This window comes from Piliocolobus tephrosceles, chromosome 7 (assembly GCF_002776525.5).
Source record: "Piliocolobus tephrosceles isolate RC106 chromosome 7, ASM277652v3, whole genome shotgun sequence".
Taxonomy (NCBI): domain Eukaryota; kingdom Metazoa; phylum Chordata; class Mammalia; order Primates; family Cercopithecidae; genus Piliocolobus; species Piliocolobus tephrosceles.
Window position 1 is genome coordinate 25,489,828 of NC_045440.1, and position 23,128 is coordinate 25,512,955.

At 48.0% G+C, this 23,128-nt stretch overlaps 1 protein-coding gene across 5 annotated transcripts; it reads right to left on the bottom strand.

The window, feature by feature from the left end:
* Nucleotides 1–2,555: 2,555 nt before the first annotated feature.
* Nucleotides 2,556–22,471, bottom strand: STMN4 (stathmin 4). Of its 5 annotated transcripts, XM_023216773.2 has the most exons (8): nt 22,418–22,471; nt 10,012–10,102; nt 8,698–8,793; nt 7,978–8,058; nt 7,356–7,564; nt 6,257–6,448; nt 5,512–5,565; nt 2,561–3,166 (listed from the first exon to the last, which is right to left on the bottom strand). In XM_023216773.2, the coding sequence occupies exons 2-7, from the start codon at nt 10,022–10,024 to the stop codon at nt 5,545–5,547; spliced, it is 612 nt and encodes a 203-aa protein (XP_023072541.1). In that variant the 5' UTR covers nt 10,025–10,102; nt 22,418–22,471; the 3' UTR covers nt 2,561–3,166; nt 5,512–5,544. The 5 variants fall into 5 exon arrangements, with proteins under 5 accessions (XP_023072542.1, XP_023072541.1, XP_023072540.1 ...); XM_023216772.2 differs by lacking the exon at nt 5,512–5,565; XM_023216774.2 differs by lacking the exons at nt 5,512–5,565; nt 7,978–8,058 and having other exon boundaries at nt 2,556–3,166.
* Between the last annotated feature and the right edge of the window lie 657 nt (nt 22,472–23,128).

Consider the following 23,128-nt stretch of genomic DNA (forward strand, 5'->3'; position numbering starts at 1 on the left):
GGAATTCTGATGTAAATTGAAATTTTAAGAGCCATGGCTTTGGTAGTTTCGTGTGTGTCTCAACTGATTTGTAAACTCTTTCAGTGCAAGAATTGCTTTTTAATGCTTGGAAGCTAGCCCCATGCTGAGCACATAATTAGACTTTTCAGTTTTTAGTGTCAGGAGCTGGGGATTATTCCAGTTCTGGGGCTGCCTTGGATGTGGGTTTTATTCTCCTGTATAATCTTCATCAGCCATCTCCATTCTCAGTCTTACATTCAGTGCTGCAGTAAAGTCCTCACAAATGAAGCTTTCAGATAAGACCCCAACCTCTCTTTCAACAGAAATGCTGCTCTTAATCCCATCCTATATGGTCATTCTGGAGTAGTCACTGCCTGAACATGAAGATTAATAAACCTGATTTCTGTTTTCAAGGGACATCAAGTCTAAGAGATGGGAGGGATAGGTACATAAATAATTACACCATAATCTAAGTATGTAAGAAATATAGAAACACTGGCAGAGTTGGGAAACTTAATATCTGGGCTGAGTTTAAAAGAATGAGTAGTAATTAATTCAGCCAGGCAGTGAAGAGCAAGCCAAGCAAGGGAACTGTATGGGCAAAAGATGGGAGTGTCAGTCAATATGGTTTATCAGAGAATGAATGGCCAAGGGCAGGAGATGGATGAGACAGAGTGCTGGGAACAAGGCTTCCTCTTGGCCCGGTGTATTCCAGTGGGGAAATGGAGATGCTATGGGTAAATTTGTGAAAATAGACTCTTGAGGCCATCCACGTGCTTGTCTCTGTTTGCTCAGAAAAAGTTGATTCTTGATGGAAAGGCCACAGCCTCTCTTGCTGTCTCAACCACAGCAGCTTCCTAAAGCCTCCTGGGCTGCAGCCTGGATGTCCTGGCTCTGTCTCCATGTTGATTCTAAGGCAGTAACCTTCAAAGATTGACTGTCACCCCCCCGATAAGAAATGAACTTTATGCTGTGACCAACACATACATACACAGAATATAAAATTGAAACACAATTTCCATGAAATAATGCCTCCATTATCACCTGTCATCCATATTGATATTGTGTTTTTCTATTCTAATCCACCTAAAAAAAAAAAAAAAAAAGAAAGGTTGGGTGGGATCCACTAAGTTGATATCAAGATCCAGTGAGTCACCACTCACAGCTTGAGAAACCCTATTCTGGGACTCAAATCCTAGTTTGGAGGTGTCAAGAAGCAGCACACTCCAGTGGCTAAGAATATGGACTCTGGGAAAAAACCACCCAATTCAAGTCCCTGTTCTCCCGTTTACTGCCTGTGTGATCTTGCCAAGTTACTTACCCTTTCTAGACCTCAATTATTTTTGTCTGCAAAGTGGGATGATAAGAGTACCTACCTCCTACAGGTGGTGTGAAGATAAGTGAGATAATATAGATGTAAAAGTCCAGAAAAGTGCAGGGCATCTAGTAAGTGCTACTTAAGTTAGCTGCTGCCATCATCATCGCCATCATCATCATCATCATCTGTGATCCTCCTGTTACCTTATTTTAAAATAAAGCTAAATAATAGTACCACTGGTGAGAAGGAAAAAAAAAAAAGGCTATACCAAAGGGTTTATTTGCAAAGCTGTACAAAACTACATAGTGTGCAGAGCAGAGTAGGAAGAGGCCCTGCGATCCGGTTAACACAGGCAGCCCCTGCACTCATGTTCGCAGGGGAAGGGAGGAGAGGAGCTTCTTTTCCAGCCATGATTCAGTGTCCTGGAGACCAAGACTGCTGGGTCTGGATGCCTCCTTTGCCTTCTACTAGCAAACAGTTTATTTCCTTGCTCACATTTTCTAATCTACCTAGGATCTCAAACCCCCAAAGCATGGAGGACTTCTGCTATGGTCTCAATGTTGCTGGATGTTGCTGGCTCCCCCAATTCACAGGTTGAACCCTAATCCCGACACTACAGACTTAAGAGCTAGGGCCTTAAGAGGTGAAATCATGAGGACTCCACCCTCAGGAATGGGATTAGTGCCTTAAAGAGGCTTGAGGAAGCCCTTTTGCCCTTTCCTTATGCCATGTGAGGATGCAGCAAAAAGGCATCATCTTTAAAGCAGATGGCAAGCCCTCAGCAGACACTGAATCTGCTGGTGCCTTGATATTGGACTTTCCAGCCTCCAAAATTGTGAGCAATCAATTTCTGCTATCAATGACCTAGTCTAAGGTATTTTGTTATAGCAGTCTGAACGGTTGTGACTAAGACAACTTCCTTCTTACAATGCATCTTGGGGACCATATTAGGATGTGAGTTCATTGAAAGGAAGATTGAGTTTCTTTTCTCATCAGTTTAGTGCATGCTATCCAATCAAGATTAGCCCACGGGGGGATTTTAAAAAACAAAAGAGAAAACCTTTCAATTATGCCAAAGGCTGGCATGATTCAACCCACCTCACCCCGGCTCCAGACGCTCGAATGGCAAAATTAAGGAAGCAAAGGGGCATCTGCCATCAGACGGATGAAAGCCAGATTTCGAGAACTTTTTAACAATTACCCAAAGGACACATTTGGGAAATAAAGCACTGGACACTTGGAGTCAATGTTTCATTGGTCATGATGATCAAAAAATGATGGTTCACACACACACACACAGACCTCATCCCACCTGCTGCAGGGCGGAAGCAACACCTCTGGTCCTCACACACCCTCTGGCTGGGCTCTCTGGTACGCCCTGCAGCCGCTGCCCCACCCAAGACTCTGTCCTTCACCCTGAAGTTCTACTGCCCTGGTTTTCATCTCCCCTCAACACGGTACCTGGAGGCTCAATGTCCAGGTAGAGATGTGAAAATCAGATCTGTGCTGGGCAGGGTTGCAACGTCCTTGAGTTCTTCTCCATCTCCCTTTCCCAAACTCTCTCCTCTCCCCTCTCCCACCCCATCATTGTTCCCCGGAAACAAATAGGATGGCTTCACTGGTCAATTCTTAACATGTACAAACACCAAAAGCAGAGGAAACGCCCCTTGGCCACCCCCCTCCCCCCAAACCCCAGTGCTGGGAGTGCAGCCGGCGGGCGAGGCTGCCTGGAACGTGGAGCTGCTGGAGCTGTCCGGCTGACCTGGAAAGTTCTTTGACCTCTAGGCTTTACCTGGAGGCCTCTTCCTTCAGCTCCTTGTTTTTCCTCACCTCCTCGGCGTGCTTGTCCTGGAAAGGAAGGGAGGGAAAAAGGCAGGTCAACAAGGCTGCCCCAGGGACAAAAAGGGAGGCCAAGGGGCAAGAGAACCAAAGGCAAAGAGTGGCCACCACAGGCAGTGAAGAGCTGTGTCTGCAAATGCATCCTGAGAGGGGCAGAAGGTGGCAGGTGAGGCTGGCAGGAGGCAGGGGGTGAGCTTACTGGTGCTGCCCCAGGGAGCTCAGGGGCCTGTGGGTATCAAACTGCGGCAGGGGCCCACCTTACAGTGACCCTGGGCACCCCCCAGCCTCTCCCTCCCTCACCTGGCCATTCTGTGGTTTGGATTAGATTGTGTAGCTTGACTTAATATAACGAGCTGCTGGGGGTAGTTTGTGCCAGAGGAGCAGGCAGAACAGACAGGCCTCACTGCAAGCATCTCCTACAAATCACATGCACCTGCCTGCTGCTTCTAGTTCTCATCCGTCTCCTTTGTGAGAATTGTCTTATCCCTCCTGGTGAAAGATGAGGACTCTTTGATTTTACTTTGTTATTATTTAAACAAAAATAGAGATGGGATCTTGCTACGTTGCCCAGGCCGTTCTCTCACTCCTGGCCTCAAATGATCCTCCCACCTCTATCTCCCAAAGTGCTGGGATTACAGGTGTGAGCCACTGTGCCCAGGTGTGGACTCTTAAAGTACAAATCGACAGAAGAATTTTGAAAATGTTGCCCAACTCCAAAAAGTGGACTTTCTTATACCTATCTCAAGAGAACCTTCTTTTATTTCACAGGGTAGAGCAGCCAAAAGATGGTATCTGCCTTCCAAGGCCCATCTGCAGGAGGATCTTGGCTGGCTCACTTCTCCAACCAGGCCTCAGTTCTCTGATCTTTAAAGAGAAGGGCATAGACAGGAGGCTCTTTCACCCCTCAAGTTCCGTGATGTTTAGTGTTCACCTGCTCACTGTGCAGATTGCTGGGTTCCCTATTAGACGGTGACTTTCCTGTGGGCAGGGACCACATGTTTCTCTTCTTGGTATTTCCCAGTTTCTACTATGGCGCCTTACAGATGGCAAGCGCTCAACAAATGTTGTTCCTCCCAGAACCTGGCACTATCACATCCAGATGACAGAATCAGCCTGAAGTAGACCCACTGAGACAGCCTAGGTTTTCAGGATAAACTATAAATTGCAAATCTGTCCCTGCAGACACCCTAGAACTTTCCATGGCCTAGGAGTGAGGAGTGATGTGCACAGGGCAGGGGTTCCCAAACTTTGGTACGTATCAGCATGACCTAGGAAGCACCATCCCTAGACAGCCAGGGTTAGTATTCTGGGGAAGGACCCACGTATCTGTATTTTTGAATTTGATACCAAGCGAGTCTGGTACATGGGGTAAGTGACCCACACAAACACTGGCATAGCAGGCTTTGTTGAAGGTGTCCATGGCCTGGTGCACAGGTGGACAGGGCAGAAAACATACACCCAACTCTCACCCAACCTCCTGCCTCCACCAGTGGGTAAAGGGGAGAAAGGGGGCCGAGGTCCCAGAGGGATGCTGCTCCCTCAAATGTCTGCTCTGACATCACACCTCTTTGAGTCTACCCTACCTCCACAGCTATCACTCTACAATATGGACCTTTCCAATCTCTCTGCCTCTGAATCTACTGATCTCTCTGCCTCTGAATCTACCTCCATTCTTGGGTGAGCTCACTGGGCAGAGCCCTAGGTTCTGCACTCCATTTCCTTGGCCTCCAAAGTATCTCTTGATGACAAAAGGCTGGCAGGACAATCATGGGCTGGTCTCCCTGAACCACTTGGACTTGGAGCCAAAGAGCTGAATGCTAGTCCTATCTCCACTGCTTATTAGTTTCGTGACCCTGGGTGAGTCATTTGACCTTTGTTGACACGTTTTTCTCATCTGCAAAATAAGGATAACACCTGTCCAGCTTGCCTCAGGGACTTGTTGTGAGGATACTGGCGAGAGGAAATGAAAGTGTTTTGCAAAGAGTCTCTCACGTGCTACATCCTGGGTCGGGTGGAGCCTCAGTGATTTGTTTTGGGTTTGGTCTCAGGGCCATGCCCATCTTAGCTCAACCCCAGATTTTTGTTAAGAGTTTGCTCCAGGTCATCCCTCCATAACTGGGGAAGCCTGAGGGCCGACCCAGATCACCTCCCTCCCATGTGGCACTTGGTGGAGGCCTTGCCAAGTTTCGCAGGCTGGTGCATCAGAGCACAGGGGCTGCCTTGTGCTGGCCAGTTCCAGGGCCTATGCAACATTCAGACCCCTCGTGAAGAAACCAGATCCTTCTAGGACCTGTTGCCAAGGGCCTGAGACTCTAGGTGGATGGGTAGGAAGGAGCGGGGACCACGCTGCTCACCATGGGACGAGGCCACCGATCAGGTCCCGGGAGTCACCGCGCAGCAGGCGGTTCCTGGAAATAAAACACAGAGCTGGAGCTCTCCCAGGAGCTGCAGGAGAAACTGGGGCGGCCTTGAGACTCAGGAAATGAGGCCAGCATGTTCTCAGCAGAACGGGCCGATATTCTGCTGACACACAGAACCAACCCCGGCCTCATGTTTCTCATATTTAGGTGACACCGTTCCATTTATTGACAAAAGGCAACATATTGGAAGGACCTTTAACTCACTGGGTCTGTGTCAAGAGGTTTAGAGAGAATCATGTTTCCTGCTCAGTGGGAATCTCAGCTCATCATACCCATGACTTAGAGCCAAGAGCTCAAGAAAGCATCTTTCTTTCCATCAAATCAGTCCGTTCAGGGATGAAGCTAGGAATGCACACCTGTTTGTCTATCTCTACTCCTTTGTATTAGATAGGCTTCTTCTAGAGAATCAGACATATACTCTCCCTAAGGCAATGAAGGATTTTAATTGTGTAACTGTGCAGAATATTCCCCAAGGAAACCCTGAGTCTGGTTCCTGTTTCTTGCCTCTGACTTCCCAGATCATCCTTTGGAACTCTCTAAGGATCCTGCCTAAGAGAAAGATCTCAATTCTTGCCCGAGGCTGCTTCCTGTCTGAGATGATCAGTAGGTCCCCGCATACTTGCTGCAGAAGGAAACCAGCGTGTCCCAGGAACCTCCTCTCTAGCCAGGGACCCCTCACCTTCTCTTGCAGCCGTTCCAACATGGCGGCGAGGTGGGCCTCCCGGTTCTCCTTATTGGATTCCATCTTCTGGGCCAGTTTTTCCTTAGCCATCTTGATGAAGTTGTTGTTTTCCTCAATGGCTTTTTGGATCACCTCTCTCTCATGTTCCCGTTTCTCTGCTAGGTGTTTCAGGAGCTCCGCTTCCTGGTACTGGGGAAGCATAAAGGCAGAAGGAGGTTCTTCACAGTGAGTGCGCCGGGGTTTATTTTCACCGTTATGGCTGAAAAGCTGCACACCCGGAACACTCGCCTCCCTGGGCCTGGTCCCCAGCCCATTAGCAGGAAGCAAGGACATTTCCTAAATTCTCCCCACCACTTTCAGAGCCTTCCACATTCTTTGATTTTTTTTTTCCCCCAGCCTTTTCCTAAATACCTTCACGGCCCTTTTGCTCATTGCCATCATTCATTCATTCATTCATTCATTCGCAAACACTAAATGATCTTATACTATGTGCCAGACACTGGTCTAACAGCTTGGGGTAAAAAAAAGTGTCATAGAGAGAAGACATATATAAATCACTAAAACCTAGACTAGTGTAGACATATGCCCTAAGGTGTAGACAGGATGCACTGAAGGAATTCACGATAGGGGATTATTTTCTGATTGAAAGATGAAGAAAAGGTACATGTAGAATATGGCATCAGAATCAAGCCATGAGAATCCATAGAAGACATCCCGGGCCTGGAGATGCACTACACCATGATCTACTCTCCCTCCTCCAATGAAGAAGCTCTTTCCTTAATTCCCTAGCCTTTCCCTAAATCCTTACTGTTTGTCAAAGTCTTATTTTTGCCACCATGCATATAGGGCCACCTCTTGGAGGAAGGTGGTGCAATGTCCTATCCCCCTAACCAAACTGTGAGCTCCGAGAGGTCAAGCGTGTTTAGTTCTTTGTTTCCCTCAATTGTGCCTCATTCTCCACCGCACACTCGGGAGATGCTCCCTAAATATTGCAGATTGCTGATGAGTTTACCCCAGCTCAGGTCCACCACCTGTCTTCTCCACCTCCCTCCCCTTTATGCTGAGAGGGAGGAAACAAGGAAAGGGCAGCATGTACCTTCCTTCGCTCCTCAGCCGCTTCTAGTTTCTTCTGGATCTCTTCCAGGGATGGGTCTCGCCGCCTGGGCAGGGAGGCATTGAACTCGGGCACCCCATCAAAGGAGGGTGGCTTCAGGATGACTTCGAAGGACTGGCCCGAGGTGCATTTGTTCAACTCGATGACTTCCATGTCGGAAATGACGCACCAATTCAGGTCCACCGTGTCTGCTACAGACGGTAGAGAAAGGGTTGCTCACTTCCTGAAGAATGCACAGGCACTCAGCCAGCACGCAGCGCATGCGCACGGGAGTGGGCGAGCTGGGGCCCCAAGCAAGCTGGAGCCTGGGGTCTGGCTCAGTCCTGCACCCTAGCACCTAAGGACGATGGCCTCTGACGGGGCTGAAGGAGTTTGTAGCCACAGTGAGGCTTCAGCCCCCAAGAGTAGGGGGCCCCAGGCAATGTGATTTCCTACGACGCTGGCTGCTTTTGCCTTTGCTTCCCCCACCAGCCTCCTCTGACTGCTGAGCTGCCCAATTTATCATCTGTGGTGACAGGCAGGGGTGCCTTTCAGCCCCGCCCACCCCCGGCCACTGCCCATCTGACGCTCGGCCTGTGGAACCCCTCCGCTGCCTCCCTCCTACCCTGCGCTCTTCTTTCTCTCCAGTCAGCACTGTCTTTCCGCTGGCTTTCATCCTTCCTCCTACACTGTCTCCCACACCAGCCTAGACAGAAAAAACAACCTCAGGTCATCCGAGCATGCCTGTTCCTTGGTGCCAGACCAAACCAAACCCATCCCTGCTTCTAACCAGGACATTAGGAGGTGACCTGGTCCCCGAGCACCCCTAGTGAGGACGTGGCCACCCAGTGCTCCTTGCTGGTGTCTTGGGGCTGTCTGGGCTATAAGCCCCACACAGCATGGCTGTCACAGAACTTCCTCTTCCCACCTCTGGACTGTCCCAGAGCATTCTCTACCCTTCCCAGAGGAGACCGGTTGACCTGGAAACTGACTCACATCGCCTCATCTTCTCTTCTGGTCTAGATGTTCCCCACAGGCAGAATCTCTGTCTGGCTCACCTTTGCATACCCCCCAGTCCCGATTTGCTGGACGAATGCACAGAGGTGACAAGATCGAGTGGACTCTGGGGGCGTCTGATGCAGACCTTCGTGGCCTCCCCCTAGTGCCCAGGCTGCACCACTGCAGCTCAGACCCTCAGGCTCACCCGCTGTGATTTCATCTGCACTGGGAAGGAAACTGTGTCTCGGGATGAGAGTTTCACTGAACTGGGGTCGGGGTGCAGGACCCATGAGGACAGGACACAGGGCCCCCCGCCCCTCACTTTCCTGGCTGAGCCTTCACTGACCTTCATATTTGTAGGAAGACTTATTCAGGGGATCAGCCAGGAAGCAGGAGCAGAACAAGGAAACCAGCGGAAGCTCCTTCATCTTCTCTTTGTAGGCTGCGGAAACACCAAGTCAGGTGAGGATGGCGCCTCTCCTAGCCTCAGAAGCCAGCGTCCCCGCGGGTCTGGGGCTCTGAGCAGCCCAGGGTTCCACAAAGGCACTCAAACCACGCAGACCCACGCCGAGGCTGGGGATCCAGGCCTTTTGCCCTGAGCCGGCTGTTCAGGATCCCTGTGTGGGATTCGAACCCACTCCTGTTTCCTAGGGAAACCTGAACCTTCCAGAGCATCAGATCCTTCTCCACAGGATGTCTCCTCCCCTTCCAGACCAGAAAGCAAAATGCCCTCGTGGAAAGGTCCCAAGCAGCAGTGCCTCAGCTCTCTATCCCCCAACATCTGCTCCAGGACATTCGGATTCTTTTTCTCCAGGACACAGGAGACCCACACTCCATTCTACTCCAAATACTTGGCAGCACTGGCCTGCGGGGTTAAGGAGCTAGATAGGAGGGGGCTGTCCTCACCACCATCCCTCTAGTCTGCCCCTCATAAGGTCAGGCTGTGAGCCTTCTCTGACCTTTCCAACACAGTGCACAGAGCCTGGAGGTCGCTGGTGTCCCCAAAAGTTGGAACATATCCCCGCCACCTTCTAGTCTATCTGTGTTTGGGATGTCAGGGGCCAGAGCTGCCCTGGCTCCTGAAAGTCCCTCCCCTACCGCCCTGGGGCCCGTATGTCTGGCTGCTCCAACTACAGCCCTTAGCTGACCCCTACCTAGCACAACGCAGGTGTTCCCCCCATCCTCATTTCCTTGTACAATTTTTTGTTGAGATGAGGGTCTCAATATGTTGCCTAGGCTGGACTCAAACTCCTGGGCTCAAGTGATCCTCGTGCCTCAGACTCCTGATATCGGCGACTATAGGCATATGCCACTACACCTGGCTTCCTTTTACAAATTTGAAAATACATGTAACTGCAAAAATAATCTATAGGCATCATAAAATCTAAAAAAAAAACCCCACATATACAGATGAGCAAAAGGAAGAAAATCTTAGGTGTGACACATCCCCCACCACTTGCTCAATTTGTCGCTTATGGTGACAAGCAGTGGTGTGCCTTCTGCCACTGCCTGCATGTTCCCATGCCTCCCATCACTACCTGCACCGCCCCCCACCCCGTGTGCTCCCTGCCAGCTGTGTACTTCCCTGCTTCTGTGAGTACATGTTGGGTGAGGGCAGAGGGAATAACCTATACCCCATCACACATGGTTTTGTACCTACCAGCAAGGGTCATGTTTCTGGGATCTGGTGGCTGAATCTAGCTGAAAGTCACAGAGTGGGTCTGTCACCAGCTCAGGACGCTGTCGCCAACCTGAGAAAAGGGGAGGACAGGATTTTAACATCGATGGATTAGACAGGTTATTCTCATAAGAAAGGTCTTTATACACTGGGGAAGGAATCTCAGGGGTACCTCATTTGCTCTTCCTCCAGGCCCTCTCCCCACCAACTCTCCCTGGGGGTCCCCCACCCCAACCTCCCTCCCACATGACACTAAACAAGCTCAGATTCCATGCACTAATGATACTTCATAATTGGCTTTCCAATCTCAAGCCCCCCAGCGCATGCAAGCATGAGTTTCCCGAAAACGTATGGATCAAGGGGTGCTCATCTGTCTCCCTCCGTAGCTCAAGGACCTGGCACAATTCAAGGGTTAGGGTGAGAGGCAAATCCTCCAGCAGAATCAGCTGGGAGGCGTTCATAAAATAACTGTGTCCTGAACTTCTCCCCGCACACGCCCCAGAACTCTTTGGGCCAATTCTGATATGGGATGACAGAGAATTGGACATAGGATGTTAACAGGCCTCTTCAGATACCTCTCACCTTCCCTTTCCCGAGACGACTGACCTAAGCTGTGTTTGACCCTATTTAAGACAATCCGGGACACAGGAAAGAAAAACATTAAGGAATCAAGTCGTCATCACAGGGCCAGCACACTGCCAGAAATCAGCATGAGGAATTGCCGTGGGGCACAGAGATAGGGCTCCACACCCCCGGAAGCCTGGGAGGGGTCCCTGGTGTCGGTAGCACCTGAGTGGTGCCTTGAGGATGAGTTAGAATCAGACAGGAGCTAGCAGGAGGGCATTCTGCAAGGGAACATCATGGCCAAGGGTCAGGGTGAGAACACCGCTCAGTGTCCATGGGATCAGGTTGAGCTGGTTGACGCTAGACCAGAAAGTGGGAAGAGGAGGGGGCGGGGCAGGAGACGAAAGAGGAGAGGCAGGGAAGGAGCAGATCTGGGAGGATCAGAAGGGTGGAGGTGATTGGAACCCACGAAGGCTACTACCAAGAGAGTGAGGAACGGCCAGCAGTGAGTGGCCATCCTCAGGACCATTTGATCCTTGGTCACCCTCTGTGGTCACTGTGCCAGGGGAGAGTGGCAAGAGCCAGCAGGCTCACTGCCTGCATCCTCACCAGCCAAAGAGACTCTGAGACCCACTTAAAGCCCCTTGCCTTTCTGTGCTGGCTGGGGACTGGCAGGAGGAGGCAATGGGGCAGTGAACTCAACTCTGGCTTTAGGGCTAGACCAGTGTGGGGTCAAACACAAGCATCACCTCTCTTACCAACTCTCGCTAGTCTTTTTCTCCATCTTAATCGTGCACAGAGCTGTACAAATTAAATGAGAAAAACCCATGCATAGCATCCAGCAGACAGGAAGCACTGAATAAATGTTAGTCTCTTTGCCCTGTATTTTACATCAGGGCTGCTACCAGGTGCCACACGCCTGCTTCACAGCCATTACCTCTGGCCCCGCAAGTAAGGACTGTTGTTTCCATGTGTAGATGGGGAAACTGAGGCTCAGAGGGTTTATGTGCTTGCTCAGGATGATGCAGCTAGCAAGTTAGAGTGCCCATTTGAACCAAGGTCCAGCTGGACTTAAAGTGCTTTGTTCTCCTTGTTCTTGTTGTTCTGCTTTGGAGCCAGAGGCCCCTGTCATTGCAGCACAATGGGTCCTCTCTCTGCAGAACTAAACTGGTCCTGACGGTACCAGTGAGTCCCTGAACAGAGAGGCAGGCCTGGTGCCTGCATGCGACTTCCCTGGTCATGACACCCCATCCCACAGTCTCTGCTCATGGCCAGGCTGACTGACAAGTCACAGTGAGTAAGCCCTTGCCAGAGAGGCAGTGGCCTTGGACTTCCACCTGGGGAAAGGATCAGAAGTGGATAGGTGGAGGGGAGGTAGAGAGGGATGCCTGAGAAAGAAGGCAGACTGAGTAGGAGCAGGCAGTTGGAGTCATGGAATGTGCCCCCAGCCCGAGCTAGAAATGATGACAGGACCCTGTGCTCAGGGAGCACTCTACACCCACCACATTATCCTAGTCAAACTTTGCATGAAGCTGGCTTAAGCTGACAAGATAGGCATCATCAGCTTTGCTTTCAGATGAAGAACCTGAGGTTCAGAGAAGTTAAGACGCTTGCCTGAGGTCACACAGCTCTAAGGGTGCAGAGCTGAGTCTAGTCTCCAGGTCTCTTGACTTGTAAGCTCTTCCACTGTAACCAGTGGAAGAACTAGATACTCACTAATGCTTTCTCTTGTGGTCCTGAGGACTCACAGAAAGCCAGTCTGGCCTGGGGATATGAGTTAACTTTAAAATATGTAGTAAGTGCTTTCTACATGGAAGGACATGGGCTAGGAGTTTTAGGAACACAGAGAAGGTCGGAAAGCCAGAGAAAGAAGACCAGGGCAGGAAACAAAAGATGTTGTAGAGGTGGGCAGAGGTGTGCATGGTCATAGTCAAGGGATTTGCAATGGACACCTCTCAGTGTTACAGGGTACGGACTGCATGTTAAAAATGTATGCTTACCGAGCAGCTGCTATGTGATAAACTCACTTTAATTTTCATAATAGCCTCGTAAAGTAGGAATTACTATCCCCGTTTTATAGAGAATGAAATTGAGGCTCAGAGAAGCGAAGTGCCTTTTCAAGGCCATTCAGTACAGTAGGTTAAGTAATGTCCCCTACATACACATCCTCATCCTAACCCCCACAACCTGGGAATGTGAGCTTATTTGGAAAAAAGGGCTTAATGAAAGATCTCAAGAAGAGATCATTCCTGCTTGCCTGAGAAAGTCTTAAACCCAATGGCGAGCGTCCTTATAAGCGAGACAGAAAAGAGAAGGCCACGTGCAGACAGAGGCAGAGATGGGAGCAAGGCAGCCACAAGCCAAGGAATGTTTGGGGCCGCCAAAACCTGCAAGAGGCAGGACAGATCCTTCCCTGGAGTCCTCAACAGAGTTCAGTCCATTGACATCTCAGCTTTGAACTTCCAGCCTCCCAGTTAGTCGTAATGTGATACAGTAGCCCCGGGAAACTAATGCCCTCAGGAAGTACCTAAACCAGGCTCAACCCCATGGTTTTTTTCACCTCAGGTACCAGCTAATCCTAGCCCTTCAATTGCCCCTGAGGAAGACCAGGAAATTCACTGCACCCAGCGGCAACAAAGATCAAAGGAGCCCCCTCTGGAAGGTCAATGTGGCAGTCATTCCATCAATATCCAGAACCAGAGCTAGAGCTCAGGATGGCAGGCCCTCCAGCTCGTGCCTGGTGGTCACTCTCAAGCACTTCTGATGGACACAAACTGGTTGGTCAAGAGCCAAGGTCTCCCTGTGGAGCTGAGCCCCTGTGCTGGCAGGGATTGATCCAGCGGAGCAGGTAGAGAGAGGACTCAATTTATTTACGTATTCATTTATTTAGTAAATTCTGTGCCAAGCCCTCTGCTAGATCTTCAGATGGCAAAGATTCCAGTGTGGCCTCATCCCAGGCTGTGATGAGGTTACTATGCAATTGAGGTTCTGCAGTGCCTATTACCTTGCAATGACTCTGAACCTGACTGTGTGGTGCCGGGGATGTGGACCGGGTTTACTCAGGAACACAGGAGGCCCACTGGACTGCATGCAGGGTGCAGTGGGACAGAATGCTAGAATAGGAACTGGAAGATCACAGAGCCCTCCAGACCAGTGAAGGACTTTGTGCTTTATCTCCCACCCAGTAGGAAGCCACCGATATCTTTTGAATGAGGGGAGAAGGGAACAGTGATGGCGATAATAATAGCAATAATAACAACTACCATTCTTGGGCAGGAAAAGCACAACTGTTATCTCATTTTTCTATTAGGTTCTTTGAGAATGAGGACATTAAATCTCAGCGGTTAAGTAAATTACACCTTCACACAGGTAGGTAGCGGCAGAGCTGGGATTTAGGTCCTCATGTGTTTCATTGGAAAGCCTGTCTCTGTCTCTTTAGGTTCTGCTTCTAGTGTAAAAATATTCATCTGGCAGCATTCGTTTGGGGAAAAATTTAGGAGGGAAAGGCTGGAAGCCAAATAGCAGTATGGGTACAAAGTGTGGGTCGGACCTGCTGGATTGAGTTCCACTCTGAAGTTTTCACATCTCACCCAGCACTATTTTTCCATTTACAAACTGATCCATACATTTCCCCCAGCACCAGCATCTAAGAGTCTGTACAGAAAAGCAAGGAACCAGAGCTTTTTGTTGATGGCTTGAACCATTAGCATAATTGTTAAGAAATAAATTAATGAGTGATAATCCCACCAAGCAGAGAGCCAGCCATAAGGAAACATGGAATGAGTAAGTTTTGATTGGAGGCAGACATGGCCGAGAGTGAAGTTGTAGGCTGTTGACTGAGGAGGGATCTCATGGTGGGACAGTGGGGAGAAAAAGGTGCTTAAAGTAAAGAGATCAGAGCCCTCGATTTCACCCAGAATATTTGAATGTCAGAGATGGACAGAACAGGCAATCACAAGCCCGTGGTTCTCAATTCAGTGCAGTCTCACTTCCAGAAACTACGTGGGACCTTTCAACGGTCATGAGACTGAGGATGCTACAGGCATTTAGTGGGCAGGGGCTGCAGAGTCTAAATGTCTTGCATTGTACACATCAGTTCCACACAATAAACAACTGTCCCTTCCAAAATGCCAATAGCCTCCTTCCTGGGGACCAAAGATTCTGAGGTCACGCAGAGAACTCCTGGCAGAGATGGGATGGATTCCAGTGTCAATGCCCTTCTCTTTTATACTTGTTCCTTCTCTGCCCCCAAACACCATCCTGGATGAGAGGGGATAGCCCACATGGTCACCAGAGCAGCTTTGAATGAGAAAGTGGATACGCAGAAGGGAGGCCCCAGCAGGGCACTTGCTTGCAACCCACACTCCAAGGCTTTCAGCTGATGTCCAGGTAACTCAGCTGATGTCCAGGGGCAGACAGAAAAGCACCAAGCTCTCAGATGACACGTGGCCACCTGCTGGGTGTATGCCTGACCTCTCAGTGCCTCTGACTGCCCACAGGACAGAGTGAACAAGCATTTTATTGGTCACTGGAAGAAATGCCCCAAGAATGCTTGCAGGATATAGAGTAGTTTTGAGGGATAAGCAGATAATGCATGTCTAGTGGCTTGAATAGAGTTGTACCTGGCAAGGGTTTCAGAAGACAAATCTAGAAACTCTGGCCAACAATCAGGATGAATACTTCATGGTTGTGGGGGCAATGAATTCTGACTAAGGTCCTCTAGCCACAAGCAGTACAGGAAGGTGGTTCTTTAAGTCTGTGCCCTATTGCCAATCTTCTTCAAAATCCAGTTAAGTTATATATTTACCTGAAATTAGCTGCATAAGCTATCTAAATGCCACTTTATTTGCTTTGGGATAGAATCATGTCAGCTCAGAACAGTGCCCCTGGTTATTTCATGCTGATCAAAAGGCTCTGATTGGCAGCCATGGGTCTTCTTTGGGTTTAAAATCAAAAGGACATAAATTATTTTTTCATGAATGTGGTTTTCATTCTTTCTACAATATTTATTGAGTATTTAATTCTGTGCCAAGCCCTCTGCCAGATCCTAAAATAACCACAGGAGTTTTTGTTGGTGAGAAAGTAAAACAAGTCCCTGGGTGGGTATCTAGAGCCATTGGAGCCCTTGGAAGCTCTGCAGATGCTCTGCAGGCCTCAGCATGGTCTGCCGCGATAATGTGGACCATGCCATAAAGGAGAAGGACTGGGAATTAGAGCACAGACCAAGAAGGAACCAGTGAGACATACGGAGGGAAATTGGGCAAAACAGAACAGTGTGTGATTCACGGGGTCTGGGGAAATTGGCATTGTTTAATCACCTCTTAGGCTCTTGCTTCCAAGAGCATCAAGAGGAGTAGATGATGGGTGTCCCAGAGGTCAAGCTCTCTGCCCATTCTGCAGTCCCAGATCATCCTAGATCTGCACTCAGCTCCTTTCTCTGGATTCATACTCTGCAGTTTGTTATCCAAACTCTTGAGTTGCCTAAAGCCCATCATGAATCAGACCAACCAGTCCCAGGCTCCCGCCTTTTCTGATCTGTTCTGTTCTCCTGCCTCCCACCACCAGCCTCTGACAGCAGGACCCTAGGGGAGTGGACACGCAGCTCTCAGTTTTAATTGATGGAAAGGCCAGCAAGCTTTGGGCTTCGGTAGGATAGGTATGCCTATGCGTGTGTAGGGGATGGAGTGGGAGCATTCATATGTGTGTGTCGGGGATGGAGTGGGAGTGTTCAGATGTGTATATATATGTATGTGTGTGTATATATGTATATGCAGAAGAATTAGCGTGACAGAATATAAGTTCAGGGGCATGGACTTCCATTCTGGGCTGCTGGAGAGTGTGCGAGGCACGTGACCCAAGCGTCATGTGAGGTCCTGGGTTAAAAGCACATGAAGGCATCAATATATAGGGCAAGCCCTTTTAATCTTACTCCCAATAACAACAGTGTAATTGAATATTGCTTTACAATTACATCTATAGGCATATGTGCATCTTTATAAGTAATGCTTTAATTACAAACATATTCACATTATATTTTAGAAATCCTGTGTGATGGAAAAAAAGAAAATAAATCCCTGTTGTCTTGCTACTTTATGCTACTGGCATTTTCTTCTAGGTTTTTTTCCCCTCTGTCTACTATTTTTACATAAGCAAGGAACCAGGGCTTTTACAGAAGCAAGGGAATCTACACTAAAAATGTTTTAAAGATAGAGATGGGGTCTCACTGTGTTACCCATGCTGGCCTCAAGCTCCTGTGCTCAAGTGATCCTCTGGCCTCAGTCTCCCAAAGTGCTAGGATGACAGGCGTGAGCCACCGTGTCTGGCCAGGGCATATACATTTTATCATTTTATTCCCCATACCAAATCCTATACACACTTAATAGATCATCAATTTAGGTAAGTGACTTGATTTGCCCAAAGTCATACGAGTAGAAAGTGGTAAAGATGGGATCTGAATTGAAATCTTCTTATATCAAAGCCCATGCAATTTCTGATAAAGCTCCATGCTATGTCCTCATATCCAAGGTCATCCTAGATGTAAGTGCAATGGATGATTGCTGATGGCATGTGATTGAAGGGCAAGCAAATACCCCATACTAGCCTCCCTTTTATGGGTGCATTCCATGCTTAAAATTCTCACCATTATATCTATCCTTCAGCTCAGGCATTGCCTCAGAGAGTCCCTGTTAAAATGCACACACCTGACCTATCAAGTGTACTAAATTAACTCATCTTCATATCAGCAGAGGACAAGCAATGAAACTTGTAGAAATTCCCAGAGGTCCAGCTCTCTGCCCATTCTGCAGTCCCAGAGTTAGTAGGAGCCATGGAGCTCTCTGGAGTTTCCATTCCTCCCTCTTTTCAGAGGAGGAGACAGGGAGCCCAAGAAGTGCCTTACCTGAGGTTTCAGAGAGAACAGAGCCAAGCTTCTGGCCCACATTCAACTACACTGACAGAAATTCCTTATCTTTTGCAATATTGCTCTTGTTTTCTTTATTCTTTCATTCTCCAATGCTTTGTAAATTTTAGGTATTGCTTTTAATTTTAGCTTTATGTTAAAATCTTTTATGTCTATGTTTCACTACATTAAGAATAAAAGAGTATCTAATGATTTTATTTGTGTGAGATGAGAGGTTTAGCAACAAACCTCTCTGTACAAACCTGGTTTTGTCAGAAAGATCTGGATTTTCAGTTCTGGATTATCGTTATTGAGTTCTTTCTTACATTATTCAACCAACAAATATTGATTGAAGATCTACTGTGTGCACTGTGTAAAGCACTAGGGATACAGCGATGATCTTACAGACACACCCCCTAGCCTCAAGATGTTTGACATTTACATTGAGCTTTATAAATATACCAATTTTAACTAGACAATGACTCTAAATTCTGGTGTTTTCTTTGCTTATGACCATCATTGACACCATGGGGGGTTTTTTTTATTTGATTTCTTTAATTTGATAATTTTTTTTATTAGCTAGAGTACTTGTTGGAGTAATTGTTTTTCAGAAAGGGATCATGTTTTCTTTTTGTTTTTGTTTTTGTTTTTTTTTTGAGATGGAGTCTCCCTCTGTCACCCAGGGTGGAGTTCAGTGGCGCAATCTCAGCTCACTGCAACCTCTGTCTCCCCGGTTCAAGCGATTCTCCTGCCTCAGCCTCACGAGGAGCTGGAATTACAGGCATGTGCCACCAGCATGTCCGGCTATTTTTTGCATTTGCAGTAGAGATGAAATTTCACCATATTGGCCAGGCTGGTCTTGAACTCCTGACCTCAAGTGATTCGTCCCCCTCAGCCTCCCAAAGTGTTGGGATTACAGGTGTAAGCCACTGTGCCCAGCCCATGGTATGTTTCTTAAGTCTTTATGCATCTGGTTTGATGGCAGGTGCAGATGCTAGACAACCTGCCCAGGATCAATAGCTGAATTGTGTTTGTGTTGTGGGCAGACAGAGCCTGCCTGAAAGGTACTACCCTCTATCCAACTCTTTCTGCATACTCCGTGTGAACTTTTCTCTCTCTGGTCTGGCTGTCTAGGCACAGACCCACATGGTCCACTGACACTCTGCTCATCCTCCCCTACTGGGTCTTTCATCCTGGATCTGAGCTCAGCTCCTTTCTCTGGATTCATACTCTGCGATTTGTTATCCAAACTCTCGAGTTGCCTAAAGCCCACCATGAATCAGGCCAACTTGCCCCAGGCTCCCACCTTTTCTGATCTGTTCTGTTCTCCTGCCTCCCACCACCGGCCTCTGACAGCAGGATCCTAGGGGAGTGGACACGCAGCTCTCAGTTTTAATTGATGGAAAGGCCAGCAAGCTTTGGGCTTCAGTGGGGAGGGATAGGTATGCCTGTGTGTGTGTAGGGGATGGAGTGGGAGCACCCACATGTGTGTGTAGGGATGGGGTGGGAGCACTCATATGTGTGTGTAGGGATGGGGTGGGAGTGTTCAGATGTGGTGGTTCATGTGTGTGCATGCATATGTAGGTGGGAAGGGGGCAAGTGTGCATGTATTCGTTTGTCTTCCTAGAGGGACTAGAGATGTAAAACTCTGAAAAAAACCAATTCTTAAATGGCACGGAAGAATTTTTGGTATCCATCCATCCCTAAAGAAAAACAGAAAAAGCAACCTTTGCCAGGCTGTCACATCTCTAAATACAGCAAATGCTAATTTAATAAGCAAACCAAATTATACATGATGCATGTTTATTTCTCAAGCTTAAAAAAATGGATTGGTTCCCTAAGTGGCATTACAAAAGTTACACTTTACGTGTTGTATAATTCCCCAAAATTTCTATCCCTCCTCCCACAAAAGCAGTTTCATTTCTCCCCATCTGTGTCTTCAAAATCTCCGGGAATTCTATGTTTCCAAGTGAGAATCTCCAGGTAAGTATGAAATAATATAAAGATATCAGAGGGAGCAGGGGAGACAATCTTAGGGGTTCCTGAAAAATTAAGCCTTTCTTTGATTATGATCTTGATGATTAAATATCTTATTATTTAAAAGCACGAGCACAAAAGATCTGAATTTTTCCATTCCTTCTACACAGTTGGTTTAATATAGACACTATTCTCCTCCTTTCTTTATCTCTCTTACCTTCCTAATTTCTTTGCCCCATGTTTCTTTTCTCTGCTCAACTACCCTATTCTCTGAACCTCAATTTGTCAATCTTTGTTGCTCTATTTTAAAAGTCATCAATCAGCCCACATCCCCCTACGGGAAAAATGTGGTTAAAATGGCCTAGTCCAGTGAAAGAAGACAGCCACTTGGCTCTTGCATTTCTTTTATTGAACTAAAGTGAAATCTAGCTATTAAGCAGCCACCCAACCAAAAACGCAGGACACTTCCACTGTCCCTCCACCTCCAGTCGACAACCTGGCCAGTATGGACAATATGAGACCAAACTTCTCCATCTTTGATAGGTCTTTTAGAATGAAGCAACTCACTAAAGAAGGACAGCTTCCCATAAAAAACAATATTTGGATTTAACTGCAACTTAAAGGCACTAATTTTTTGCCTGGGAATAGGGACACACAGTGTACAACATGGATAAGCCTTGAGGACATTAGGCTCAGTGAAATAAGCCAATCACAAAAAGACAAGTACTGATTCCACTTATCTGAGGTACCTAGAGGAGTTAAAATTATAGAGAAAGAATGTAGGATGGGATTTTCCAGGGGCTGGGGCACGGGAGAATGGGGAGTTAGTGTTTAATGGGTATGGAGCTTCAGTTTTGCAAGATGAAAAGAGTTCTGAAGATTGGATGCACAACAACATAAATCTTAATACTACTGATATTTACACTTAAAAATAGTTAAAATGGCAAATTTTATGTTATGTGTATTTACCACAGTTAAAAATTAAAAAAAAAGGTTGACTATCTATTGGGAGTTTTTCATAGGCTTGTAGTCTCAGGGTTAGGAGAGGTAATTAGAGGTCACTTAGCCTAATGTTTCTCAAACTTTCTTGACTGAAACTCACAAAAAGTGCTACATTTTATATTATGATCCAGTATGTATATGTCATGATACGGACATATACACATATGTATGATTACAGATACAGACATATATGTACATTTGTACAGACAAATATAACATAACTGATATGTAACTGAAGACACATAGGAAGCATTATTTATCCTATTACATGAGATGTGCTCTAATTATTTTCTACTTTATCTTATTTCATTTTATTAAAACAAAAAACCATTTACAATCCATAAATTGATTTCACAGTGTACTAATGGGTCTCAGCCTGCAGTTAAAACACTAACCTAGACCAATCCCTAACATAATGCAAAAATCTCCTCCAAAGCCTTCCGGCTGGGTGGCCATCCAACTTCTGCTTGAGTGCCTCCAGTGTTAGGGCACTCACTCCCTACAGGGCAGCGTGCTCTATGGTAGACCCATCTAGCATTTTCAGATCCTGCTCACTCCAGAGCTGTTCCAGGAGTGGCCTAGGTGGAGCTGAGAATACCAGGAGGGCTGGGACCAGCTGACAGGTGCTCCGTGGTTTCCAAGTGGGGTGAAAGTACAGCTCCTAGCAGCAAAGTAGAGGGTTGGGGTGAGCCAGAGACTAGGGCAGCATTGCTGGGAAACTCTGGCTTCCTTCTGTGGAGCTGCCGATCAGACCTTTTCCCCTCTGCCTTCTCACTGCTCCAGCACTATGATTATTTCCTCATCTGAAGGATGATCTCATTCCCCTAGCACCCGCCTGTGGGAGAGGTTTCCTCCCGCTGGGAGGTGGGGGGCTCAGCCTCAGGTTGAGACAGATTCCCTCATATTCCCTCTCAACCTCCCACCCATCCCTCAAGCCTCGGCAGGCCACCTCTGGCCATTCCCACCTTGTATTCTCTTGGTCTTGAGACGAGGGGTATCCCTTCCCGGGGTATTCAGACAAGGGCGCATGAACATTCCTAACCTCTCCCTCCCACCCCCATACACACACACACACACACACACACACACACACACACACAGCATTCTGGAGACCTGCCCATGTTCAGGACAACAAGACTCCACCACACCTGATTGTGTCTTCCTGGGAGAAATAAAACAAAGACAGCACCACCACGTGGGGAAGGCTGGCCGCTGGACATCAAAACCCTGGGTCCCAGGATGAGAAATGAATGATGCCTAAACTCCTAGCGAGGGTGGTGGGCTGAATAAGGAGGGGGGCTGGCCAGGGTCCCAGTCAGTGGCCAGGGCGTGGCAGTTCTGGGTGTTTGCAGTTTTCAGCTTTGGAGCCAGCCACCTCTGGCCAGGTAGGATTAGGCTGACCTCAGGGTGGGGCGGGGCCAGGACGAGGTGATGATCTCATTGCATCCTGAGAACCAAGAGAGAAAAGTAACCCGTGCATAGAGCTGAAGGAAAAGATGGGTGATAAAAATGAGAATGGGAGACAAGAAAAGCTGTGTCTGAGGAAGAAAAGGTAAAAACACAGGAGAGCTTCCCACTTGAAAGGGATCTTCAGGTCACAGCCAGCTGCAGGGGCAGCCAGACTTGGCACAAAACCTTTCTCTCTAAGCAACAAAACATTTTTATGCAGAAATAACTCACTGTAGCATCTGACAATTCCCACCCATCCTGCCTCTCCTGAGCTCGGAATAAAAGTGGCACCTGCAGCCTACCCTCACCCCTTGGCCAAGCGCCATTCTTTTTGCCTCACCCCCTTTCCCCTAAGATCTGACAAAGTTTAAATGATTGAGTAAAATCAAAGGTGACACAAAAGGTGCTAGGCTCCTCACTTCTCCCCACTGTAGCTGCTGTCTTGTTTTTTCTTTTGCCTGAAAAGCCTCAAATTAGTTGCATTTTATTTCTACTTACGTGCAGTCCAGTTAGAAGCGAGCTGCTCTCTTCCTCACTCCCTCAATTAGTGGTACCCTGGGCTTCTCTCAACATCAGCACCACTGCTCGCTCTCACCATGACATCACCTCCAAGCTCTGTGATTGGCCAGCAGTGGGTTGCTTGGCAATTGGACAGTCTCCTCTGGTGGAGCAGGGATTGCCTGAGTGAGTAACTCTTAGCAGGCCAGGGAGTGGAAGATGATGTCAGACAAAGAGCCTGCTTTCCCTGCTGCCTGTGGAGCTGGAGAACCAGAGGGGTGAGGGCGGAGAGGAAGAAAGAAAGAGGGAGTGGTACAGAGAAGGTTGGGGGGAAGCCACAGCTTGTGAGCTGGGGGGATAATGAATGATTTCCAGAATCTTTAGGTCCTTTAAATCTGGGGGTGAGAGAATATGGAATCCAGAGAAGAAATAAAAAAGAACAGATGAACCCTAAAAATAGCTTCCTGGAGGGCTTGGTGCCTGTTTCCAGCTCTGTCAGAAGGGCTGGTGGGTTTGAACGATGACTCAGAAGGCGGGGGGTTGCAGGGACTGCAAAAACCCCAGGATTGGGAGCTGATGAGGGCCCTGCACTGGAGTCTCTGGAGAGTAAGGCTTCCCTCTGGCCACCTTTGCAAAGGTATCAGCCACATCTCTGCTGACACTAGTGGGTCCTCACTGCCCCTCTCATCCAGCCCTCCTGGGCCTTCCAGA